Source organism: Styela clava, chromosome 10 (assembly GCF_964204865.1).
Source record: "Styela clava chromosome 10, kaStyClav1.hap1.2, whole genome shotgun sequence".
Lineage (NCBI taxonomy): Eukaryota > Metazoa > Chordata > Ascidiacea > Stolidobranchia > Styelidae > Styela > Styela clava.
Genome location: NC_135259.1, coordinates 6897210 through 6919109, shown reverse-complemented (window position 1 = coordinate 6919109; position 21900 = coordinate 6897210). Strand labels below are relative to the sequence as shown.

The 21900-nt window shown below is 34.9% G+C and overlaps 1 protein-coding gene and 1 long non-coding RNA gene across 9 annotated transcripts; both read right to left on the bottom strand.

The window, feature by feature from the left end:
- Positions 1-3880: 3880 nt before the first annotated feature.
- LOC144428334 (uncharacterized) lies at positions 3881-6505 on the bottom strand. 2 transcript variants are annotated; one of them, XR_013478282.1, is made up of 3 exons: positions 6308-6505; positions 5882-5931; positions 3881-5144 (listed from the first exon to the last, which is right to left on the bottom strand). It is a non-coding gene; the product is annotated as an uncharacterized LOC144428334 (long non-coding RNA). The 2 variants fall into 2 exon arrangements; XR_013478283.1 differs by lacking the exon at positions 5882-5931.
- A 3068-nt stretch (positions 6506-9573) lies between these two features.
- LOC120336636 (solute carrier family 22 member 15-like) lies at positions 9574-21900 on the bottom strand. Of its 7 annotated transcripts, XM_078117244.1 has the most exons (14): positions 21445-21887; positions 19970-20055; positions 16211-16407; positions 15902-16006; positions 15592-15724; positions 15357-15521; positions 15077-15206; positions 14672-14775; positions 14412-14471; positions 12125-12260; positions 11772-11912; positions 11224-11309; positions 10411-10595; positions 9588-9906 (listed from the first exon to the last, which is right to left on the bottom strand). In XM_078117244.1, the coding sequence occupies exons 3-14, from the start codon at positions 16301-16303 to the stop codon at positions 9730-9732; spliced, it is 1515 nt and encodes a 504-aa protein (XP_077973370.1). In that variant the 5' UTR covers positions 16304-16407; positions 19970-20055; positions 21445-21887; the 3' UTR covers positions 9588-9729. The 7 variants fall into 7 exon arrangements, with proteins under 7 accessions (XP_077973376.1, XP_077973374.1, XP_077973375.1 ...); XM_078117248.1 differs by lacking the exon at positions 16211-16407 and having other exon boundaries at positions 9578-9906; positions 15592-15663; positions 21445-21896; XM_078117247.1 differs by lacking the exon at positions 16211-16407 and having other exon boundaries at positions 9579-9906; positions 21445-21895.

The following is a 21900-nucleotide window of genomic DNA, read 5'->3' as shown; positions in this document are numbered from 1 at the left end:
CAGCAACAAGGAGAATACTAGGAGGAAAAAACAACAACAATTTAAGAAAACGACTCATAGGCCCATTCTGTGTTCAATAAATAAGTTTCAATGTTTATTTATAATAAATAAGGTTGATATGATACTTGACGAAGAAAAATAAGCGAACATTTTGAAGTTTTAGTCGTCTGGTGAACACTTAATATTTTGATAAACACCGATAAACTATATCAAATTCAGCTCTAAATTTCTGTGGTGCCCCTTTTTGCTTGGTGTCCTATGCACGTGCCTATATTGTTTAATGGTTAATCCGGCGCTGGTGATTGTCATAGTTAATCGCGGACGTGACGGAATGACCATAAAGGTGAATGATATCATGATCAATATCTTCATGGACAGTTTGCTTTAGTTTTGATTGATTATTCTTAGAATGTATTTGCAATATACACGAGATATTATTAACGGAACAAGTTTTCGCATAAATCTTTGGGAATACATATATATATTGCATTGTGCAGGCCCTAAAAATCGAAACCAATTTGTCATATGGCAACCGAATTGGCCTATACGGAAGAAGCCATGCAATAGCGATTAGAGTCGCGATTATTGCATACATTTTATACTCATGCATATACCGGAATTTTGTCTAAATCTGTTTTTATTATTTTTAGTTTTGGCCAAAAAAGAAAACAGTACCACCGGAAATATTGCACTTGTAGTGACTCGACGTATCTCGGTGATCTCCGACGTACAAAACCAAAATGGCGTTGTTTGCCTGATTGAATATCACTGAACATAATATGGATACTCGAAGCAGTACACTCACAGTAATAACGTGAAGATTCTCTGTGTTTGGACTCTTGATAATTGCCAGAAGAATATATTAGTGTTGAACAATGGACGGACGTCAATTCTAAAGTAAAATTCAGTTGAAAACCGTAATGCACTTAGCCAATTATTTTGTACTGAGAAAATGGGCCATATCACAATATTAAATTATCCTTAAGACCCGAAATTCATTTAAGTATAAGGGTGTAATTATGTGGAATGCTCTCCCTGGTGAAATACGGAGCATGTCTTATCAACTTTTTGAATGAAATATTGAAAAAAAAAATTTTGTCGACTCACCTCGATTTTTTGTGTAACAATTTGACTATGACTGTTTGTCATGGCTGTATTCATACCACCAAAACACGGAAATTCTCAGTACCGTCCGTAACATGCACCACGATGAAGCGCTCGTTAATAGAGCCGCCTTTTCAGTGTATAATGAATTTTCTGTCGCGTTAAGTATTCAATACATGACAACTACGAGATTCTAAAATGTCCTCGTATATTAATTCAATTGTGTCCAACGTAACTCGCGGTTGCGATTTCTAACGTCAAAATAAAAATATTAATGCAGTAAAATACCACGGCGATCTGTGGAGATAAAAATATGAGACAAGCTGCCTGATGTATTTAAATTTGATACGTATTTTGCAATCTTGCGAATTTGTTTTGCCGTTATTAAAATCTCGATATATGATATAAAATCCCGTTCAGTACAATTTTACTTTATGCAATGAAAATAGCAAAATACATATATAAAGTATACCATGATTTTTGTCTTGTGCAAAGTAATCAATCCATGATCGATACGGACATATTTAAAATGTCCTGCTTTATTGATTTAATTGTCTTCAATTTAACCTGTATTTGCGTCGACAGAACGAGAGCCACTCTAAAATATCACTGCAATCCGTTGACATAAAAATGTGCGATAAAATGCACGATTACATATTATTGTTTTGATACGTATTTTTGCTATTTTACGAATTCGACAAATTTGAGATGTACTTGTAACGCTGACTCCGTTCAATCGCAATGCTGCCTCTCCGATTATTTTTAATTAAAGATAAAACCTATCGAAAATCCGTAAATCTGCTGTAAATTCTCATGGAGTAAAATTTATTTCAGTACAATAAAAATTGAATTGATATACTTCAGATTAATTTTCTTATATATCATCACAATCCGGGAAAAAGTCGCGATTCCTTCCATGTTTAATGATAACACGGTTTTCGACGACAATTTTAAAGTAATGGATAAAAAGGCAAATTCCGCCCACAATCAACCGTGTAAAAAAACACCCGGCAGGAATCATATTGTTCGGCCATTACATTAATATTTAGTTATCAGGCATAATAGATTCTTCAATCGATTTTTATGTTTCTATGAAGCCTATTTTGTTAGCATATATTCCCGGCCAAAAAATAGAAAGCCAGTTTACAACTTAGACTAGCGAAGCACATGATTCAACTTCGCTAGTGGCCTCCGCTAGCCATAACACTAGTTAATTCAGTGACATTGGTGATGTAACAATATGGGTATTTTTATGATGAAACAACACCAAATGCAACTTTTCGTTTACTCCCGCGCAAATGCGGCGCGGGCCACAGATAACGGAGCGGTGGGCCACATGTGGCCCGCGGGCCTGGGTTTGGACCACCCTGGCCTAGACTGTCGCGGGACTCAACAAAACTTATAATGTTTACGATTTTATTTTCAATTTTTTATATTTCCACTTTAAAATCAAAAAATTTAGATCGCGGATTTACTCCTTAATTTGTCGCCGCCGCCGAAACTCGCCGCCGATGAACGTTTAATAACTCTCACCGAATTCACAATTCCGTGCAAGTATAAAAATAAAATAATTATCATTGTTATCGTTGCCCAAATTTGTGATTTAGAGAGAATAAACACCAATGTAAATGCGTTTACGGCCATAAATAACACGCTGATGAAAACAATCCGCGATATTAGGCATTTGCATGCGTTATCAGCGACTTATTCAGTTTTCAAAAAAATTCAAAGGGGGGGGGGGGGGAGGGTAGTGGTTCGACCCCGACAAATTCATACCGTCATCTGAAAAAATAATATAAAAGGTTATTGCACCATCCTGCTGACCTAGTAATATTGCATAGGCTACGTGTGGTAATTGATATATTATGTAATTGTTATATCACTGTTTCACTAATTTTTCTGAATTTTCATATCATTACTTATCGATTTTAATCTGTAAGTATGTTGATAGGTATTTGTCTGTTTGTCTGTCTATGAGATCTAATATTTCATCCAAAATTGCGCTGTATTAATTTTTAATTATGGGAACACGGTTTTTAATCCGCCAAGCGTGACGGCTGACTGTGAAAGTTCTTGCGACTGAAAACCCGGAACTTTTTGAGGGTACGGTACCGGTAACGTCAAAGGTAAACCCTGCTTCGCTTTAGTCCACGTGTCCAGATATTTGAGCGTTGCTCTCTTGTTTTCTTCATTTATTCATCACATTTCTTTCAATGCCCGGCCAGTACTGCACCACTGGATCGAATTGAATAGCAAAGTTACCACAGCAACTAATACTTACTTTACATACTTCAGCAACTATGAACTTTGGATGTCTGTCCAATCGGGGAATCGCCATAAGTTATCTGGTGGGTTCACTTAGAGATGTCTCCATGTAACATTTATGGTTGTATCATGTAACCTCTATATCTAATGGATGCTGTTGGTGGGTTAGCTGCCAAAGCCATATTTACCTCTAACAACAATATTCTAAAAACTTAATTTCCATCATTAAAAATTTAATTAGATATTGAACCTTCGGTGTCGCTGCTCAATAACCATTCTTGGTTTCCCACGGCTTCCCTTCCCCAGTAAAATGTGTGTTTAATTTTATTTTTTGTCTATTTCGTATATTATTTACTGGATGGAAAAAATGAACTTGACTATGACCGTAAATATATATTAGATGTCCAACTCCGCTCGCCGTGTAATAAACAAACAAAGGCGATGTTGCACCTCCAAGTGGCGGGCGTCACGGTTGGTTTTGTTCAGACTAGATGCTTAACGACGACGACGCTCCTGCATCACAGCTCGAAAACTAGCCCTGTTCATTGATGACTGATCGAAATATTCGCTGAAGGACGAAGAAATTCGATAAAAATGAACAAATAATTGTGAAAATGAAGACACAGTCTGTCTTGCAAATGACCAGGATGATGTGACAACTTCCTTGTCGAAAGAAAGCAAGGCATCAAAAATGCGATGCATTGCAAAAAATGTCAGTCAGATGTAGGTAAAGTGGTGACGAAAATGAATGCTTTGCACTTTATATAAAAAAAAAAACGCTTAGTAGCACAGAATTTTGGTCTCACTCCATCTCAAGTATTGTAGCTTTCACAGAAGTTTTTTCTCCACTTGACCTATAATCAGGGCTGCCACAACGTCCTTATTTTTAGAATTTGTCCTTATTTTGAAGGTCTTTGTTTTAGGAAATGTTTTTGTCCTTAGTTCTAAGAAACATCTTTATTTTGACGTATGTCCTTATTTTTAACCTTATAAATGAATATACCAGTAAATTAAATTTTGAATTTAGTTTAGATCTGCAACTTCATAAGAGATAAAACGAGTAAACGTAAAAAATTTTCGTGATGATTATGAGAAAGAATTTAACGGCATCGAACGAAACGAAGGGCCAGTGATTTGCGCACTGCAGCTTTTGTGAATGTGACAACAATCTGGAATGCATAGGTAGAGCAGCAATTTCTGTTAATAATTCAAACCAGAAACACAAGGCTCTGCTCAAGAAATTAATCAAACCAATCTATAAATAACTTTTTTAAGAGTCAATGATTATACAAAGGCTATCTCAACACATGCAAGCAGCTAAAATTTATTACCATCATCACACCATTGAACATCCGACACTTGATATAAAAGAAAAATATTTTCAAATCATTCATGAGCGAATACCTATTAAACAATGTAACTGAATGTCAAGATGTAACAACACTACTTGAGAAAGTATTCAAAAAATTTGAGCAAATGTATACGCAAAGTACTGCAGCCAAAATAATAACAACCGTTGTCCGTAATCTTGGTACACGTATTTCTGGAGTACCCAAGTTTTTTTCTCAAAAATCCATAGAAATACAAAGTATTATTTCAATTACTAATGTGAATAAACACTGAATATCGAGTGATGTTTTTTAAGGTTTTGGGAGTGGTTCTTAGCTGGAGTTAAAAGGCAATTTAGGTTCTATCACGTGGACATTGCTACATATTTCTTTTTCTTTGCTGCTTTTCAATCAACTGGAGCACCGATGGATTCCCAGCCCCGCGACCTGCAAAATATGGATCTTTTAAACTGAAAATCTTTTGGCGATTCATTCAATATTTGAGGGTGAGGCCCTACGGGCATAGCTTAAGATTTTGAAGGGGGGGGGGGGGGGGGTTGTCTGAAACTTCAATTGGCCAAACACCTAGCAGGTCTGATCGCAAATGTTAGTTTATAATAGTCCCGATGGTCTAACTCTAAAAAGTGTTTCAAGCCCTGAAATCTTCAATTGACAAGTTAGACCAAACACCTAGCAGGTCTGATCGCAAATGTTAGTTTATAATAGTCCCGATGGTCTAACTCTAAAAAGTGTTTCAAGCCACGAAAAATTTATATGTATGATATAGTAAAACAATTTAGAAGACTTTTATCTCACACTTAAAGGGGGGTCTGACAGATGTTTGGGGTAATATGGTATATCACATGTTGAAGGTACCAGTATTTGGAGCCCTTCATACGCTGGAGAAGCAATGAAATGTTGTTGTTTTTTAAATATGACTACAGAATGACTACAGATTTTGCAGTAGCAAAAAAGTTATTGCTATTGATCACAAATCAATAATTTAAAAACACTCGACAAAATAATTCAAAACTCTTTGGCACATCTAAAATTATAAATATATATATATACGTTGAAGCCATGTTTAGATAATGGCAGTAATAGGTATCCAATTTATGTGAAAAAGGTTATTAGTACCAGCCTGAAATCAAGCAAAATGGATTATCATGGCAAACGAAAAACACCTCTTATGTTGTAATATGCAGCTGGTGACTTCGTAGACAATGACATGAATCTGGGAAAAAATTATCAAGATCAGTAGAACTCCATCAAAAAACACTAACTAATTGAAGTTAAAATATGTGTGTTTAAATTATGATTTTCATACAGACGTCACAATTTCACAATTCAACCACCTATCAGTCAATTTATATTCTTGCTAACTGCTTTGATCACACAGCATAAATCCTCACACTGCAACTTTTTTATGATCCGAAAATACACAAATCTCTTATTAAAATTGACATTTCTTGACAAATCATTACTGTATTGGGTACCTATAAGAACATTTACAACTTACTCTTTTTTATGCTGAACAATCGTAGCACAAAGCGGCTCTCTACTAGACTACATATACTCATGGGAGCTTTAAAGTGAATTTAAAATCTTACTGTCAATGTGCTTTCGAGTGCTGAACCGGTCCTAGGGTCTTCCCACTCAATTGATTGTTCCTCTATTTTCTTTTGTAATCTGCATTCTATCAGTTCTATAGTCAAGTATATCGTGTAATATTCCATGTGCACAACTAACTTGAATATTTATGAGTCACTCACTTAATCTTGACGCGAGACAGCGCCGTCAGAACACAGAAAAACGCAGGAAGTCGCACGATGATTTTCGAAGCAATAATAATCTGTCAGCACCAAGTCAAGCGTGTCGGCGAATTCAAAATCGGGACAAATTTCCGGAGTTACACGGGGTTGCTATGACTTAAAACCGTAAAATCTCTCAACCGGACGAAATTGATACAGAATATTGGAAAATTGTAGTATGTATAAGAATTAGGCGATTACGTTTAAATGCATAGACTCAATGGACCTTTCCCCGAGCATCGATTTCCTCGTTTACTTGTGACATTGGCCAATCAGCAAATTGAAAAAGTGGCGTAACAATGCTCCCTTTTCGCATCCGCTCAGACACCTTTCTCACTCAGACAGATTTTCAAGCGTGGTCGTAAACATTACCTCGTGTTCGCATTTTTGAACTCTATTCGTCAGTTTTCAGTTGTGTTTTGGAAACTTAAATGTAAATCAGATGATTCAATGGTCACCCTGTCTTCCTATGAGTTTTAATTTTATTGCACTTATAAAAATTAGTGTAGAAATAGCTATGATAGACTAGGCTAAAATTCTTTAACGGTACTTTTAAAAAACAGATTGTTGTATGCGATGAATCATAATGATGGTTTGAAACACATACCCCATTTCACAGGCGCCAACTCGCAAAAGCACTCTTAAAATAGCCCCGAAAATTTTGCAATGATAAAGTATAGGAAGAATTTTTCGGGGGTCAAAGGTCGGGGAAAGGTCTATTACTGAAATTAGTCTATTACTAAATTAAATGAAAATAAAGAAACTGTCCTGGCGTGGAAAAACTATTTATCGACGTCTACAGTAGGGTTGGATTATCCGGATAGCGGTTAACCGGATAACCGATTAACCAAGAGGTATTTTGCTATCTGATAACCGGATATTATTGTAACGGTTAACCGGATAATAGAGCAGTATAAATAATGCATATGCGCATTAGTAATTTTTATATTTTTTGTTGAGTGGCCAATGACATCTCTCAGAGCATATAATATTCACTTATATCCACACCACTCTGCATATTTTAGTCATCCGTGTAATGCTGGAGTGAACTTGACTATAGTATTACATCACAAAACACGCAGAAAAATGTGATTATTGCGTATTTGCGGTATAGAAGAGCCCGACTTACCTTAAAATAAAAGCATTTCTACTCTAGATATGAAAATAAATGGTAAGCTGCACGAACAAATCCAATCTCCTATTTTTGCTATCTTGAAAATTCATCAAATTTGAGCTATTATTGCAATTCCAATGAGTATAATTTATTTAGTACAATAAATGCAGATATTAATTAGCTTATAGTTATATATCAACATTTTCGGGAGAAAAGTCGGGTTCAGTTTCGTCGGTATATAACGCCGATAATTGTTTTATTTCGCCCGGAACTGAAATGGCCGCAGTATGTTATCTATCGTCGTATTTATCTATCGTTAAGAGAGTAGGTCTGAAACACACATTTTTGACTGACAATAAGGAATTGAATGCTAACGAAAATACCACGACTCTTGATTTATGAGCCAGTGATAGATAAAACAAGACTCTATTTTAGGCGCTGTTGAATCGCCAAAATTTCGTAATAATCGTATTTACTGAATTTACAACAAGGGTAACTTTTCACGGGATGTAACTTCTTTTCAAATTAAAACTGGCATAATGTCGATGTTAATTCCCCAAATAATAACGCGATGCGGAAGAAAACGATCGGCGATGATAACACAATTAGCCTGTAAAATTCGACCGCCTTTATTAGTGACGTTTTCGAAAATTTCAAAATGAGGAGGAAAGGCTGTTATTACATTTATGGTTTTCATGGAACTTTCACAAACAAATTTGTTTGCAAAATGGTCTACAATATTTCAGAAAAGTTTAATGTGACAGACTCTGTATCGTGTCATGTTTTTCGTTTACTCATTTAGGGTGGTAAGTAAAGTTGTTCAAAAACTGGCGCAGCATTGTTTTGGCTCTGTTAATTTAGTTTAAAAGGTATTCGAATGGAAATAGATTTGAAGTTGTGGCCTAATTAGTACAAACGTGAGAATATTTACAGTGACATGTTAAATAAGTGAAGTTTTCAAATTAGAAGAAATTTCTGACGACTTCGGTTTTTTCATAATCATCAATTTGCTTTGTTAATAAAATTTTTGTTCAAATGACTTATATTTTCCTATACACTTCACGGAATTTGTTCCCCCTATATTCTATTTTTTGGATACTTCTCTCACCGAAATAAAATGTTCGAAATGCACGATTTTTTTGTGTTCATGATTTCATTTATATGTATGCTCTTGTGGTATATATTAACAAAGTTTATTTCGTCGTGCAAGAAATCACCAAATATTATAGAAAACAAAATACTATACATGACAATATTAAATTTCATTGCAATTGATAGGAAGGTGCGGATGATCAGAAATGATCATTGTGAGTCCGCGACACTAAAATTTAGTACGAGTCAAAATTTAAAGAAAAGAGGCTCTAGACACAAAAAGAAACTTTTAAAAAACTTTACAATAAAGTAGAAATAATATAAATCTTTACATATTATTTGAATAGGGAAAATAACTTAGCAATTGGGGGAAAAAAAATTAGGACACAATATTTTCAAAAAATGTTTCATTTTATTATTCCGCTGTACATCGGTACGACTACTGAGCTTAAATTATTATTTATTGACACATGCAATATTAAAATGCACAATAATTCATATTCAAGAAAAATAATACATATGTGAGTATTTACAACAGAACTGTGTGGTGGTATTCGTTCAATTCACCGCGAAAATCCTGCGAAATCGGTTCTCTAAAATCAGCAGTAACTATCCGGTTAACCGTATATTTAAAATACGGAATACCCGGATATATCGTTATCCGGATAGTGAAAATTATAGGTATCCGAACTAACCCTAATCCCCACTGCTTCTAAGAAAAATCTGCTGTAGCCGCCACTTTGATTCACGGGAGCCAAAGAACAACACACCACATGCGGCTTAGGAACCGCAGGTTTGTTTTGGTTGGCCGTTGGCACTTGTTAGCAGTTTGAAGAATAAAACTTGATTTTTGTCTCTAACGGCTAATTTGCGTTATGAAAAGTCAAGTCAAAGTTCGTCGTGCCGTTTTTTTTAATTCCGAAAAACAAAAATAAGAAAAGACACGATAAACAATAATTTATTCAAGACGATACACAATAACTATATTCAATTAGTGTAGAGGACATAGTCAATGTTAGCATGTTATCGAATTACAACTATTTTCGTCGTTGTCTTCTTCTTGTAGTTCCGCTTCTTCAAAGGTGTTCGGAATTAACCTGGCTCGGGTTTCAGGGAGGAAAGCAGCAAAAACACTGCTCAATAATCCCTCAATACCAAAGGCAAGAAATGGGTCATTCGATCCAGAAAACACCTTCAAATGAAAAAGTAATCACAAAACGATAACAAGAGAGCTACGCCCAAATATATGGACAGGTCTGTTTGCAGTACAGTACGATTTCCGTACCGTCAGATCACAATCTACAAATATATTCAAACTAAGCGAAGCAGTACAGTAGGACACAAAATGGCGTCCAATGCCAGCAGAACATTCGGTGACGTCATAGCAAACAAAAACAAATCTCACAGAGCTAACAGAAATATTTGAAATAAATAAAAGTAATAGCCTTCTGGAGAAAAATTCCATCTTTAACCACTAAAAATTTCAAAGCAATTGGTCCAGTGATCAAAGAGAAAAGCGGTTTTTTAATATTTCCACTAGGTGTCCAAAAAGTGTCAAATAACAACAAGGACAAGAACAACATAACAACGAAACGATCGTTATGTCCACTAAACGTGTCCAATAATAACGACAACGATATATTTGTTCCGTTACCTTTCAGATGCTGCACAATAGTACTTCTCATAAAAAACTTACCGCAAGATTTGCTAAAAATGGAGCAATTACACCACCAACTCTTGCCCAGAACGACATTGAGCCCAGTCCAACGTTTCTCACAACTGTTGGAAAGAGTTCTGCAGTATATACGTAAATAAGATCAAAAGCTCCGCAGATTCCCAGTTTTCCGAAAACCAAAAGTGTCAATTTGTAGTTTGAGCGATCTGAATGAAAAACGGTAATTTAATCTTTCTGTTTATCTACATTTTCTTCCAGATTTACATTTTAGTAAAGTAATATTATTGTTTTTACCAAAAAAATATTGGTCGGGTTTGTTGTCGACTGAAACGGGATGGTTTATGAAGGCTGAAGCTCTATGAAGGATCAAAAATTTTTTACGATGTCTAACGAGAAATAAAAAAATTCATTCAATCGGCTATAGCTAATTCCAGTTAAACAGATTATCTTCCAGTTACAGCAATTTATAATACGTATGTATTATAGTCATTTGAGACAAAATTTACACTATATAATTAAAATACATTTGATCAATTAAAACTGGATTTAACATGGAAGAGCAGTTAATTAAATTGTTTCAACCAGGCCCCGCTTTATGTATTATGTACTTTACTTTCGTCCGAATCTTTAAATGTATATTTTCATGACAGACTATTTGGACTGAAATTCTGTTTATGTTATAGAATTTCGTAAACAGCACTTTATTGTGGGTCCGCATGCATCATTTCGACTTAACGAAAACTGTTCTGTTCAGTAGGCATCCAAGTAATTACATTAAAAAACATATTTTCAAATTTGTAAGGTTGCTATTCTCAGGTAAATATTTGAAATTACCTTGGCCGAAGGAAACGATGTACATGACGAACATACACAGTGCAGCTAAACCCACGAAGCAGACCAGCGTTCGTCTTCTACCAGCCCTGTATTGAGTAAATCGATTAAAACTATATATATATATGGGGATAAGAATTGAACAAATACAATCAACTGAGTATACTTAGCAACACCTCTTCAATTTCTTGCGTTATATACTAATAATATAGCATTTGCTGCTTATTTTCTATGGATGTGGCCATTTTTTATGGAGTCAAATATATCAGTATATAAATATAATCCCGCGGCCGGTTTATAATTTCACCACGATGCCTTTACTCATTTTCAAGGTCATATGATCTGTTCGTTCATTCACTTTCAACGATTCTCGCTTTATTTTGCGGTTATTTTGTAGGTTAATTTTTACCAGTAGAACGAATAGATGTTTTTTTTGGTGGACTCATTCAAGTTATCAGCCTGTCAGTCCCAGATTTTGACTACGTGATTTTTATGAAAGTTCAAAACAAATGGTGAGTTCGAGATTTTTTCCTGTTATGGTATTGGCTTACCATCTTCTCTCCATAAGATAAATCGTAAAGGGTATTGATGGAAGCTGACTCAATCCCGATATTAAATATGCAACATAAAAATTTGAACTAAAAGATCCAGAACCAAGTGTTATGCCGTAAAATACAAAACTTGCGGTGAACCTGAAAATACAACGTGATTTGAGTCAAGATAGACAAACCTAACCGGATATACAATGAAGACGGATTTCACACATGGCTATTTTTTATATAAATACTCGAACAATATTTGTCCAATCTATTTCATTTCGGTATAACTCTCATTTAGATTGGTCGTATAGATACACATTACGGATGTTATTATGTCAATTTTAGCTATGCAAAATTATACATACCATTGTAAACTTAAAATGGCTGCTCTGTATCGCAATACAGGTTTTCTTATCAAATCTATAATTGAGCCTTCCTCGTCTCTTGAGGCATCTTGCTCTTGTTGTGCATATTCATAATTTTGTTGTAGCATTAGACGATCTAGTGAAATATAACCTTTGAAGTTTAGTAGGAACTTTTAAGTTTCGTAGGAACAAGTTACACAACTTTAGCTTCCAAGAACAATTTTGTTGTGTCATATCATTTTCTCAGAAATTTTAAACACATCCCATCCGCACGACGTACATAATTACCCGTATAGAGTTAATTAATAAGAGTTTCTGTTCATGGCGTGAATCACGAGGTCACGTTTTCAATGTTAATTCGTTATTTGATCAACGTACATATATACCGTTCAATAGATTTTCAATGTGAGCCGATTCTAGTTTTAAAATTGTATTCTGTATATCGTGAAAAACTACGAATGAAATCAAATAGAGGTTTTAACGTCTATTCATTCGCGTGGGTGTTGAGAGGTAAAGCGTGGGCTTAAGATTACGAGTCAGAGTAGGTCAACGACACTCTGGTCAGTCAATCCTGGGGATTCTGTTTAATCCCTACATTTGCAACTGTTCAGCAATTCTGTCCTGTGATGTAAATGTTTCTTTTGGGAAGTTAAAAATATAATATCTTGACATTCATTCAAGTGTTCATCTAGATCTGACTTCATCCAGGAACGGTATTTAAAACGATTTTAAAATAATTCCATCTCGTGCCTTCATTGACGTTTTCATCTCTATTGATGTCGACATTGGCAAGTTAGCTGTTCTAAAATCTTCTGAAGCTGGTTAGAAGATTCTGTGTTTGTGAATTTCATTTGTGAGAATGTTTTAAAAAAAAACGTATATCTAGAATTATTAGGCTTCCCGCTGCTTGTCAGCAGGGAACCTATTGTATTCCTGTGTTTTATTATTATTATTTATTAGGCTTCCCGCTGCTTGTCAGCAGGGAACCTATCGTATTCCTGTGTTTTATTATTATTATTTATTATTATTATTATTTTTTTTTCAAATTGGTCCTACAAACTTGAAATTCACCTCAAATGTGCAGAAGTTCTCAGCTAGCAATAAAATGCAAATTTTATGCATGACTGACCACGCTTTCACGCTCCAGTGAGCAAAACGCGTATTCAGTTTTTTTGCGATTGCTCAAAATTGATACATGGTATTGGGTTGAAATTCATAACAATGATTAATGGACATGTTCCGGATACGATATGTCAAGGATACGCATGAGTGACCTCGGTGATACGCTCCAGTGAGCAATATAGGATTTTACATTTTCATCTTCTTCCCGAGAACAACACTACTTAGAGACTTGAAATTTACATCACATGCAGATAATAAGTCCCCCATCATAAATTGCAAATTTTATGCATGACTGACCACGCTTTCACGCTCCAGTGAGCAAAACGCGTCTTCAGTTTTTTTTACGCGGGAAGCCTGTTAAAGCTGCACGCAGCTCTAGTTATTATTTATTTTTATTATTTTTTTTTCAAATTGATCCTACAAACTTGAAATTCACCTCAAATGTGCAGAAGTTCTCAGCTAGCAATAAAATGCAAATTTTATATATGACTGACCACGCTTTCACGCTCCAGTGAGCAAAATGCGTTTTCATTTTTTTTGCGATTTCTCAAAATTGATACATGCTATTGGGTTGAAATTCATAACAATGATTAATGGACATGTTCCGGATACGATATGTCAAGGATACGCATGAGTGACCTCGGCGATACGCTCCAGTGAGCAATATAGGATTTTACATTTTCATCTTCTTCTCGAGAACGACACTACTCAGAGACTTGAAATTTACATCACATGCAGATAATAAGTCCCCCGTCATAAATTGCAATTTTTATGCATGACTGACTACGCTTTCACGCTCCAGTGAGCAAAACGCGTTTTCAGTTTTTTTGCGATTTCTCAAAATTGATACATGCAATTGGGTTGAAATTCATAACAATGATTAATGAACAAGTTCCGGATACGATATGCCAAGGATACGCATGAGTGACCTCGGCGATACGCTCCAGTGAGCAATATGGGATTTTATATTTCCATCTTCTTCTCGAGAACGACACTACTTAGAGACTTGAAATTTACATTACATGCAGATAATAAGTCCGCCATCATAAATTGCATGATCGCTTTCACGCTCCAGTGAGCAAAACGCGTCTTCAGCTTTTTTACGCGGGAAGCCTGTTAAAGCTGCACGCAGCTCTAGTTTAATCCGGGTTTGATATATACGTACTTTCATTTTGATGATCCTCATCTTGGCGTTCTTTCGCGTTCCCCGGCAGAAGAGCATATTCTTAATATATTAATAATAATTATCAAGCGTTATTGAAATATTAGAATCATATTATAGGAGAATTTACGTATCAGCAATTACACATGTGATTTACTTTTTGTTTTTCGTAAGCAAATATCTTTGAGTGATATTCAAATTTGCGGGCATCCAAAATATTTGTTCATAATCACATATATATATATATATATAATATAAAATACCTGTGTGGGGCGATCCATTCCACCTTGATAGTTTTTGCATCACTTCTTCTGCGCTGTCTGGTTTACCGCGAGACAACAGCCAACGCGGCGACTCTGGGACAATGCTGAAAGGTGTTAAGCTAAATTTCTGCATCAATTTCATGTAATATGCATTTAAACTTTACTAATGTATGAACTAGCAGTATTGAAAATATTGGCATTTCGACAGAACTAGCACGGGATATATAAATATTTCACAATGCTATATCCAATTCACCATCGTTAAATAATACAAAAAATTAAACATCCTCGATATGAAAGCTTGAGATCCATTCGCTTTCCCTCGGACTTTGCCATATTTTATCAATATTGAGAAAATGCGATTTATATCTTCAAATATATTCACTAACGTATTTTTTCACTTACTATAAAAAAACAAATCCAAGAATTCCAGGTATCGTTGTAATAAAATACATTTGTCTCCAACTAGGATAAAGATAGGCAACCCATAGAAACGCTAACATATTTGCGGTGAATCCTATTGCACCGAGAGCACCTGAAAATAGATTCATTCAGTCCTATAGCTGTTGTCGAGCTTATTGGTTTTCGCAATTATTATTTATTCATTTTGGATTAAAATCATATGAAAGTCATATAAGCAATTCCTGTTGTACCAGTAAATGGAATTGGAGTCATTTGTACTCACCGTTCAGGACCCAAAGCTTCGATCCCGTAGTTTCTTGTATAAGTATAGTTGTCACAACACTTAAACCGCCAACAAGGAAGCCTGATATAGCTCTACATACTGCAAATTGTTGCCAATTTTGACAAAATTCAGTGATAACTTGAAATATCAGAACTAATATGTATCCTGAAAATATATTTCAAATGCTCTTTTTAATTACTTTAAAATCGCAGAAGTCGCAAATAAATTTTCTCACCTATAACCGAAATTTTCTTTCTTCCATAGCGATCGGATAATTGTCCAAAAACGATAGTCCCAGGCATAAAACCTACGTAAAAAATTGATTGAAGGAAGCCTGGTATCCAACTGCGATCTTCAGTTAAATCCCACTAAAGTATTTTTGCAATAAAGAAAGCATAACGACTAACTATAGTGATTTCGAATATTAGTTGAAAATCAAATTTTACATAACATGATCCCAAAATACGTGAATTACTAAATCAATGTATATAAAAAAAAACGGGAAATCCTTAGATTGTTCACTTAATAAAATGAAACTACGTTACCTGGGACACAATGGTTTCTGCGCCCTGAGCGTGTGGATTGTCATCAAAGGCTGTCGACGGCGCAGCAGAAAACACCAATAAAATCACATCAGGGGGTTTCGACAACTAAATAATGAATAATAATTATACTTTGTCAGATTTTTGTTTAAAATATTCATTACTATGCGATTTTGTATTGTTTAGTATATATACGATTCTATATTTTTGCCAATACTTGCTACTAATTATGCAATGCTTTGTTAGATTTAAGTTATTGAAGTCTCAATTGAAAATCCTACAGCTATTCGCAAATGACTATATTTTTCTTACCGAAAAAAGGAAAGCCAACGAAGAGAGAAAAATATACGCTCGACTGGAGACCGACCCCACTTCATTATTAAGAGTCTCATCAATATTATTCATCAAATATATATATTAGTATTTATAGTATCAATTTTATCACTCTTAACTGCCTTTATGTCTGCATATACATGGCAAGGTTTCAGCACCAGAGTTTGAAATTAAACCTGAAGGTAAATGAAAATAACATTTATAGTATAGTGCAATTTTGTACTTCTGCATACTATTTCAACATAATTATAATGATATTTTTGCTATCTTAGCTGGTATGAAAAATCTTTTCAACTTCAGTTGCTAATACCTCCACGAATACTCTATCAATTTATCTGATCATTACAATGACAGTGAAACGTTAAGATTTTTTTTGGTCGCCTTTTAGCACATTCAATATTTTGGAGATTTAAAATATTTACATAATTTCTCAGTTGCTATCTCGTCTAGATTCGGTTCTTATAACGCCAACAAATTCTTTTGATTAATTTTCTGTAATAAGCCGCTGGCGATATGACGACCCAATAACTTTGTACGTGGTATTACTATACGGGGAATTTAAATATATTTTGAAGCGATACGCACGTAATCTGTCGATAATTCGGTTAATGTATGTATGGCTGTTTGCATATTATGCCGAACATAGAATTATTATTATCACAGAAGTGGAGCGTTGCTTGTTAACCAATGCAACTTTTTGTTGACATTGTGCATGTAGTTTCCGGTCTTGTCGATTGATTAAATCTGCTGCCTTAAAGTCACATCTAGTCACATCGCGGATAATTACACGATTAAATGAATACACGAAGCAAAGCTGTTGACCGGTTGTGAAACTCGATCCTGAAATATCGTTGCCTTCGACTCCAACACGTATTCTAGAAAATTACGCATAATTGCACTAAATAGTAGGCTACGGTTGAAATGACGTAAAGTCGGGAGGTAGACGAAGGCGATTCAGAACGACCAAAGTAGCAATTCTTGCAAGGTATATGGATCGGTTGTCGTAAGTAAAATGAGAAGTATAGAAAAAATTCTGAATGTAGTTAGATCTGTTTACAAAAGAGCTTATTGTATTTTATCGTTGTTGGGTTTTCTATTTTTGGTAAGTTAATTTCATATATGTGTATTGGTCGGAAAAACATTAAGACAGGGTTTCAAGTTTGATGAAAAAGAAAAATGACTCTGTATGTATAGCAATGTCATTTTATATATCAAATAGGTGATATTTCACTGGCACAGCACAAGCAACAGGGGCAAATTGTAACTACTAACGATTAAGTTTAACAAACTAAAATTCAACGATAGTTTTAAAATATTTTTTAAGCTAGCGAAGCTTCCAGATCTTAACCTATATCAAATGCCAGACTGTTGGGTTGGACTTAGAGATAAAGACGCATCAAGTGAACACACTCCTGTGTAATCATAGTGTAATTAAATATATCGTTTATATTCATTTGTAAATAACCGATGAACAGCTTGGTCTTGCCGAAAAGGGTGTGGGTGGAATTGGAAGGTACCCGGTTGATGAAATACATCCCGAACCTTGAGTACACGGAAAAAAATATTGCAATATTGACATTTGTTCAGCAGGCAAAATATATAGTTACGAACACTAGAGCAGCAGCGTACAAATCCCGCCCACATCGCTTTATCGAACTGTCGAGCCCGCCGCAAACTGATTTTAAATGGGGTTTTGTTCAAGTATTACCTGCTTTAGAGCGTGTTGTTATGATGGTCTTCGCATTGGCAAATAGCTTACAGCCTTATTACCGATTTAAAGCAAGCTATTTACAATGCAAGATCTTTTCATGGTTACAATCCTGGATATACTTCAAACCCAAAATGGCTTGGTTTCCAAGTTGATCCCGGATATCATGGAACTTTGAAACCGCAGTTTTTCCACGTTGCTGATTTGTTTGAAGCGTTTGTTACTCCAAGTTATGTTACCCACGGAGAAGAGCTGAATTTTACATGGAATATAAATTTTGCCTTTAGATGTAGGAAGAAGTAATTTACCTGTGAGTAACACAGGCTGCGCAATTTAACGGGGTGAGCATGGCCAAACACAACAGCAATAAAATAAATCTCCACCTAACCACTAAAATTTGTATATATAAAAAGTTTTCAATGATCGATAACTTGTTCAGGACTCATATGAAGAGGTATGCGTAATACCATAAAGTGGATTTCGTTATTTACTATAATTGCATATTTAATTCTTACGCTATCTGACCAACGTTCTTATAAGAAGATTGTTGTTTGTTTATAATCGGCTTCGAAATAGCATTGTGTCTTTATTGTCTATACAGCGATTCTCATAGCGTTACAAAAATTAAATTTAGTTATTTCTGTTGCAGTGCTCTACACTTTGAACTAGAGATCTACCGATGTCAATGAAAAGGCACTGATACCGATATTTGAAATTGTCGACATCAGCGATATTCTAATAACACGTAATTTACATCAATGTAAATACAATTTTGTTGAGTGGTCGAAACGGGACAAAATATTTGTCTGCGAATAGTATTTACAGTGAACATTATTTCTTCTAAAGCAGCGCTTATCCCAAAAACTTCAAATCCTTTTTTTTATTCAAATGTATCAATAATGTGTCACTAGACTCACTTCTATTGGTTTATTAGAATACTTGAACCAAGTGCATCGTAATATGCATTTTATCTTTGTAGGTATGCAAAGATGATTAGCACTCCCATTAGGCAAATTATAGCAGACATTTCGTTGTGCACAAGCGCACCACGCAATGAACCTCTATGGGCAATCACCCAACCACTATACTAACTGTAATGAATTGAATGAGGCAGTAAATGACGCATGCATGTTCCACGTCCACCCACTATAATAACTCATAGTTCAAAGCATACTGGATGAGATCAGAGAGCTGCATATATCGGTTCATTTTTAAGCCGATATCGAAAAAATGGCCGATACCGATACATTGGTACATTTTTACGTCGGACTCTACTGTATATCATTATTCGTTATTTTTCTTTGTGTGTGTGATCGCCGATTATCGTCAAGCAACAGTGGATTGCGTCTGTCTTACTGCATTTGTTATTAGCTGTTTCGAGTATAAGTTCAATAATTATCTTGCTCTTGAAATTATATTGAACGATTGCGGCAGATCCAATCCACAGTCGCTTCCATGACCTTTTTCACAAAATTTGGGCGGCAAATCAGAATTCCATTTCCTGAATCCCATTAGAAAATTTCGCCATGTAAGCAGTGCCATACAAATGCAAGTTTCGGAATCCTGGCACGAAAAAGTAGCGTTGCAAGTGAGGCTCATTTAGTTGTCAGTAAGACTTAGTTTTGGCGTTTATATGAGGATTCGAAAGGAGCGTGTTCTCTATGATTGGTCACTTTGTAATGTTAGCTCCTTTAATTCAATTATTATAGTGACTGTATTATTCAATATTTTTTATTGTGATTTTTCTCTGCATTCGCTCGCATGCATTGTCCTACCTTCAGCGCTACCAAATCGCACACTTGTCATGAAAACCAGACTGACTAGAATCCGATTCAGCAAAGGTATTTCCATGGTAAATATGTGAAATGCGTGTAAACATGTAATTGCACTATTGGGTCATCCGAAGAAAGATTCGATGACCCAATAAATATTGACTATTCTAACAGATAGGCTATCTATTGTGTGCGCATCCAAATCATAAATATAAGTCACACAATTGATAAGATAAAAATCGTAAAAGCTCCACTTACCCAGTCAGCTTACATGTGTAATGATCTAATCTAACAGAGTGGAGCTAGATCAATGCCGCAAGACACCCAAACACACTCTTTGGCTACTGAAATAAAAGTAATTTTCATATTTATTCCGGGAGAGAGGAAAGGGAATAAGATGGCTTAATCATATGGCAAAAAAAACACAGCCTCTTGTCCGGTTACAAGTCCAGGTCAGGTATGGAAATAGTCAGTTATTTATTTTCGGATGCATGGACATTCATTTTTAAGTTTTCACAAAATCAAATGCTAAATCACTCACCAAATAAAGTGTAAAAGCATATTTTTTTATGAAACCACACAATACATTATTTCGAGAAGTGAGTATTCGTGATAGTAGATTAATCAGTTCTGGCCATCCCTACCAATAACACTTTTTAATACCAACGACTTGCTTAGACAGAGATGTGACATGCCATGCAGCATATTGTTGGATAAACATAACTAAGGTTACAAAATAACTATAACAGAGCAGAAAAGCCTGAAAAGATGATTTAAAAGCCCTGCTTTTGCATCTACATTTGCTAAAAAAGCCTTCATAACATTGAAAATACAGACCCTGAACTACTCATTTTTAGTATAAATATTTAAAAACAAAATTTTTATTTTGCTTTGCAGGCTTCCACACAAACTCGACAAAATATTCATACACAGGGTTGGTTTTATGCTTTCCCTTTCTTTAAATCTTAATACTTCTAACAGAAAACTGCTGTTACATCCTGTAACCAATTTGAATCACGAGATCCAGAGTTTTGAGGATAAAGAGCCACAGATCTACGGTGTTTAAATGACTGTCGATAAATTTGTTTGTAACTTTGCAATTCATTGTATTTCTGAGGGGTAATGATAATGTATGAGGTACTGTAAGGGGTCGACAGTATAAAAAAGTTCGAGAAGCGCTGTTATAGAAGACTATTATTTCAAGGAATCCTTGACAACCTGGAGAAACGTTATTTTTATACAGTTTCACGAACTTATACGATATTTTTAAAAATGCTTCTCACTACTGTCACTCCAAGAGATTATTCATTTTTGGGCATTGCCTTTGAATACTTGAAGCTTACCCTTTATTAAGAACTTTTATATATAGTTTTTTTTTAATTATTTGCACCGAACTATATATGAACACGAATGTCATATTATTAAACGATGCGGATACTGCTGTCTTAATTAGCAATAGGTAACTTACTTACAAAGAAGCTCAGTATGCTAGGATCAGCAATCACCAAAAAATTTTTTTATGATTTTCAAAATCAAGGATTTAGACAAGGATAGCTTTTTTGTGACGATAGATCTAGTTGTATTTTTTTCCCAACCAAATAAACATCTTGAATACTAAACTGCCTTAGCATATATATGTACAATTTCTGGATGACCTGAATTATATTTCTGATTTTCTACAGCTAGAGATATTTTAGACTTTAGGGAAAGTAGAATATAAAAGTTCTACTTACATCAAAGTGTAGATGCAAACTAAGAATGATATACGCTCCAAATAAATTGCCCACAATATTTTCATCATGAAATGAATGTCTGTATAAAAAATAAAACGACAAGTGTTAAATTTGAGAACCAGTGAAGTGAATATTGATAAAAAAGCTACCGCATTGAAAAAATAGAATCCGCAAATAAATTGATTTTAAGATTATGGAGATGAGTAATCGCCAACTACTTTTAAACGCAGAGGTTTTCAATCGGGGTTTGCAGTGATCTAGGGTTCCGCAAGTGCCCATTAAAAACCGAGAGTTTATTTTATTGTATGTATTATAACTAATGGGTCTGTCACTAATATTGAACTTGCTGCATCAAAGATCATATTGTTTTGTCAGTATTAGGTTTCAAGTCATAAGACACCCATTAATATATATATATCATAATATACAACATATTATTGATTGCATTTTGCAAAC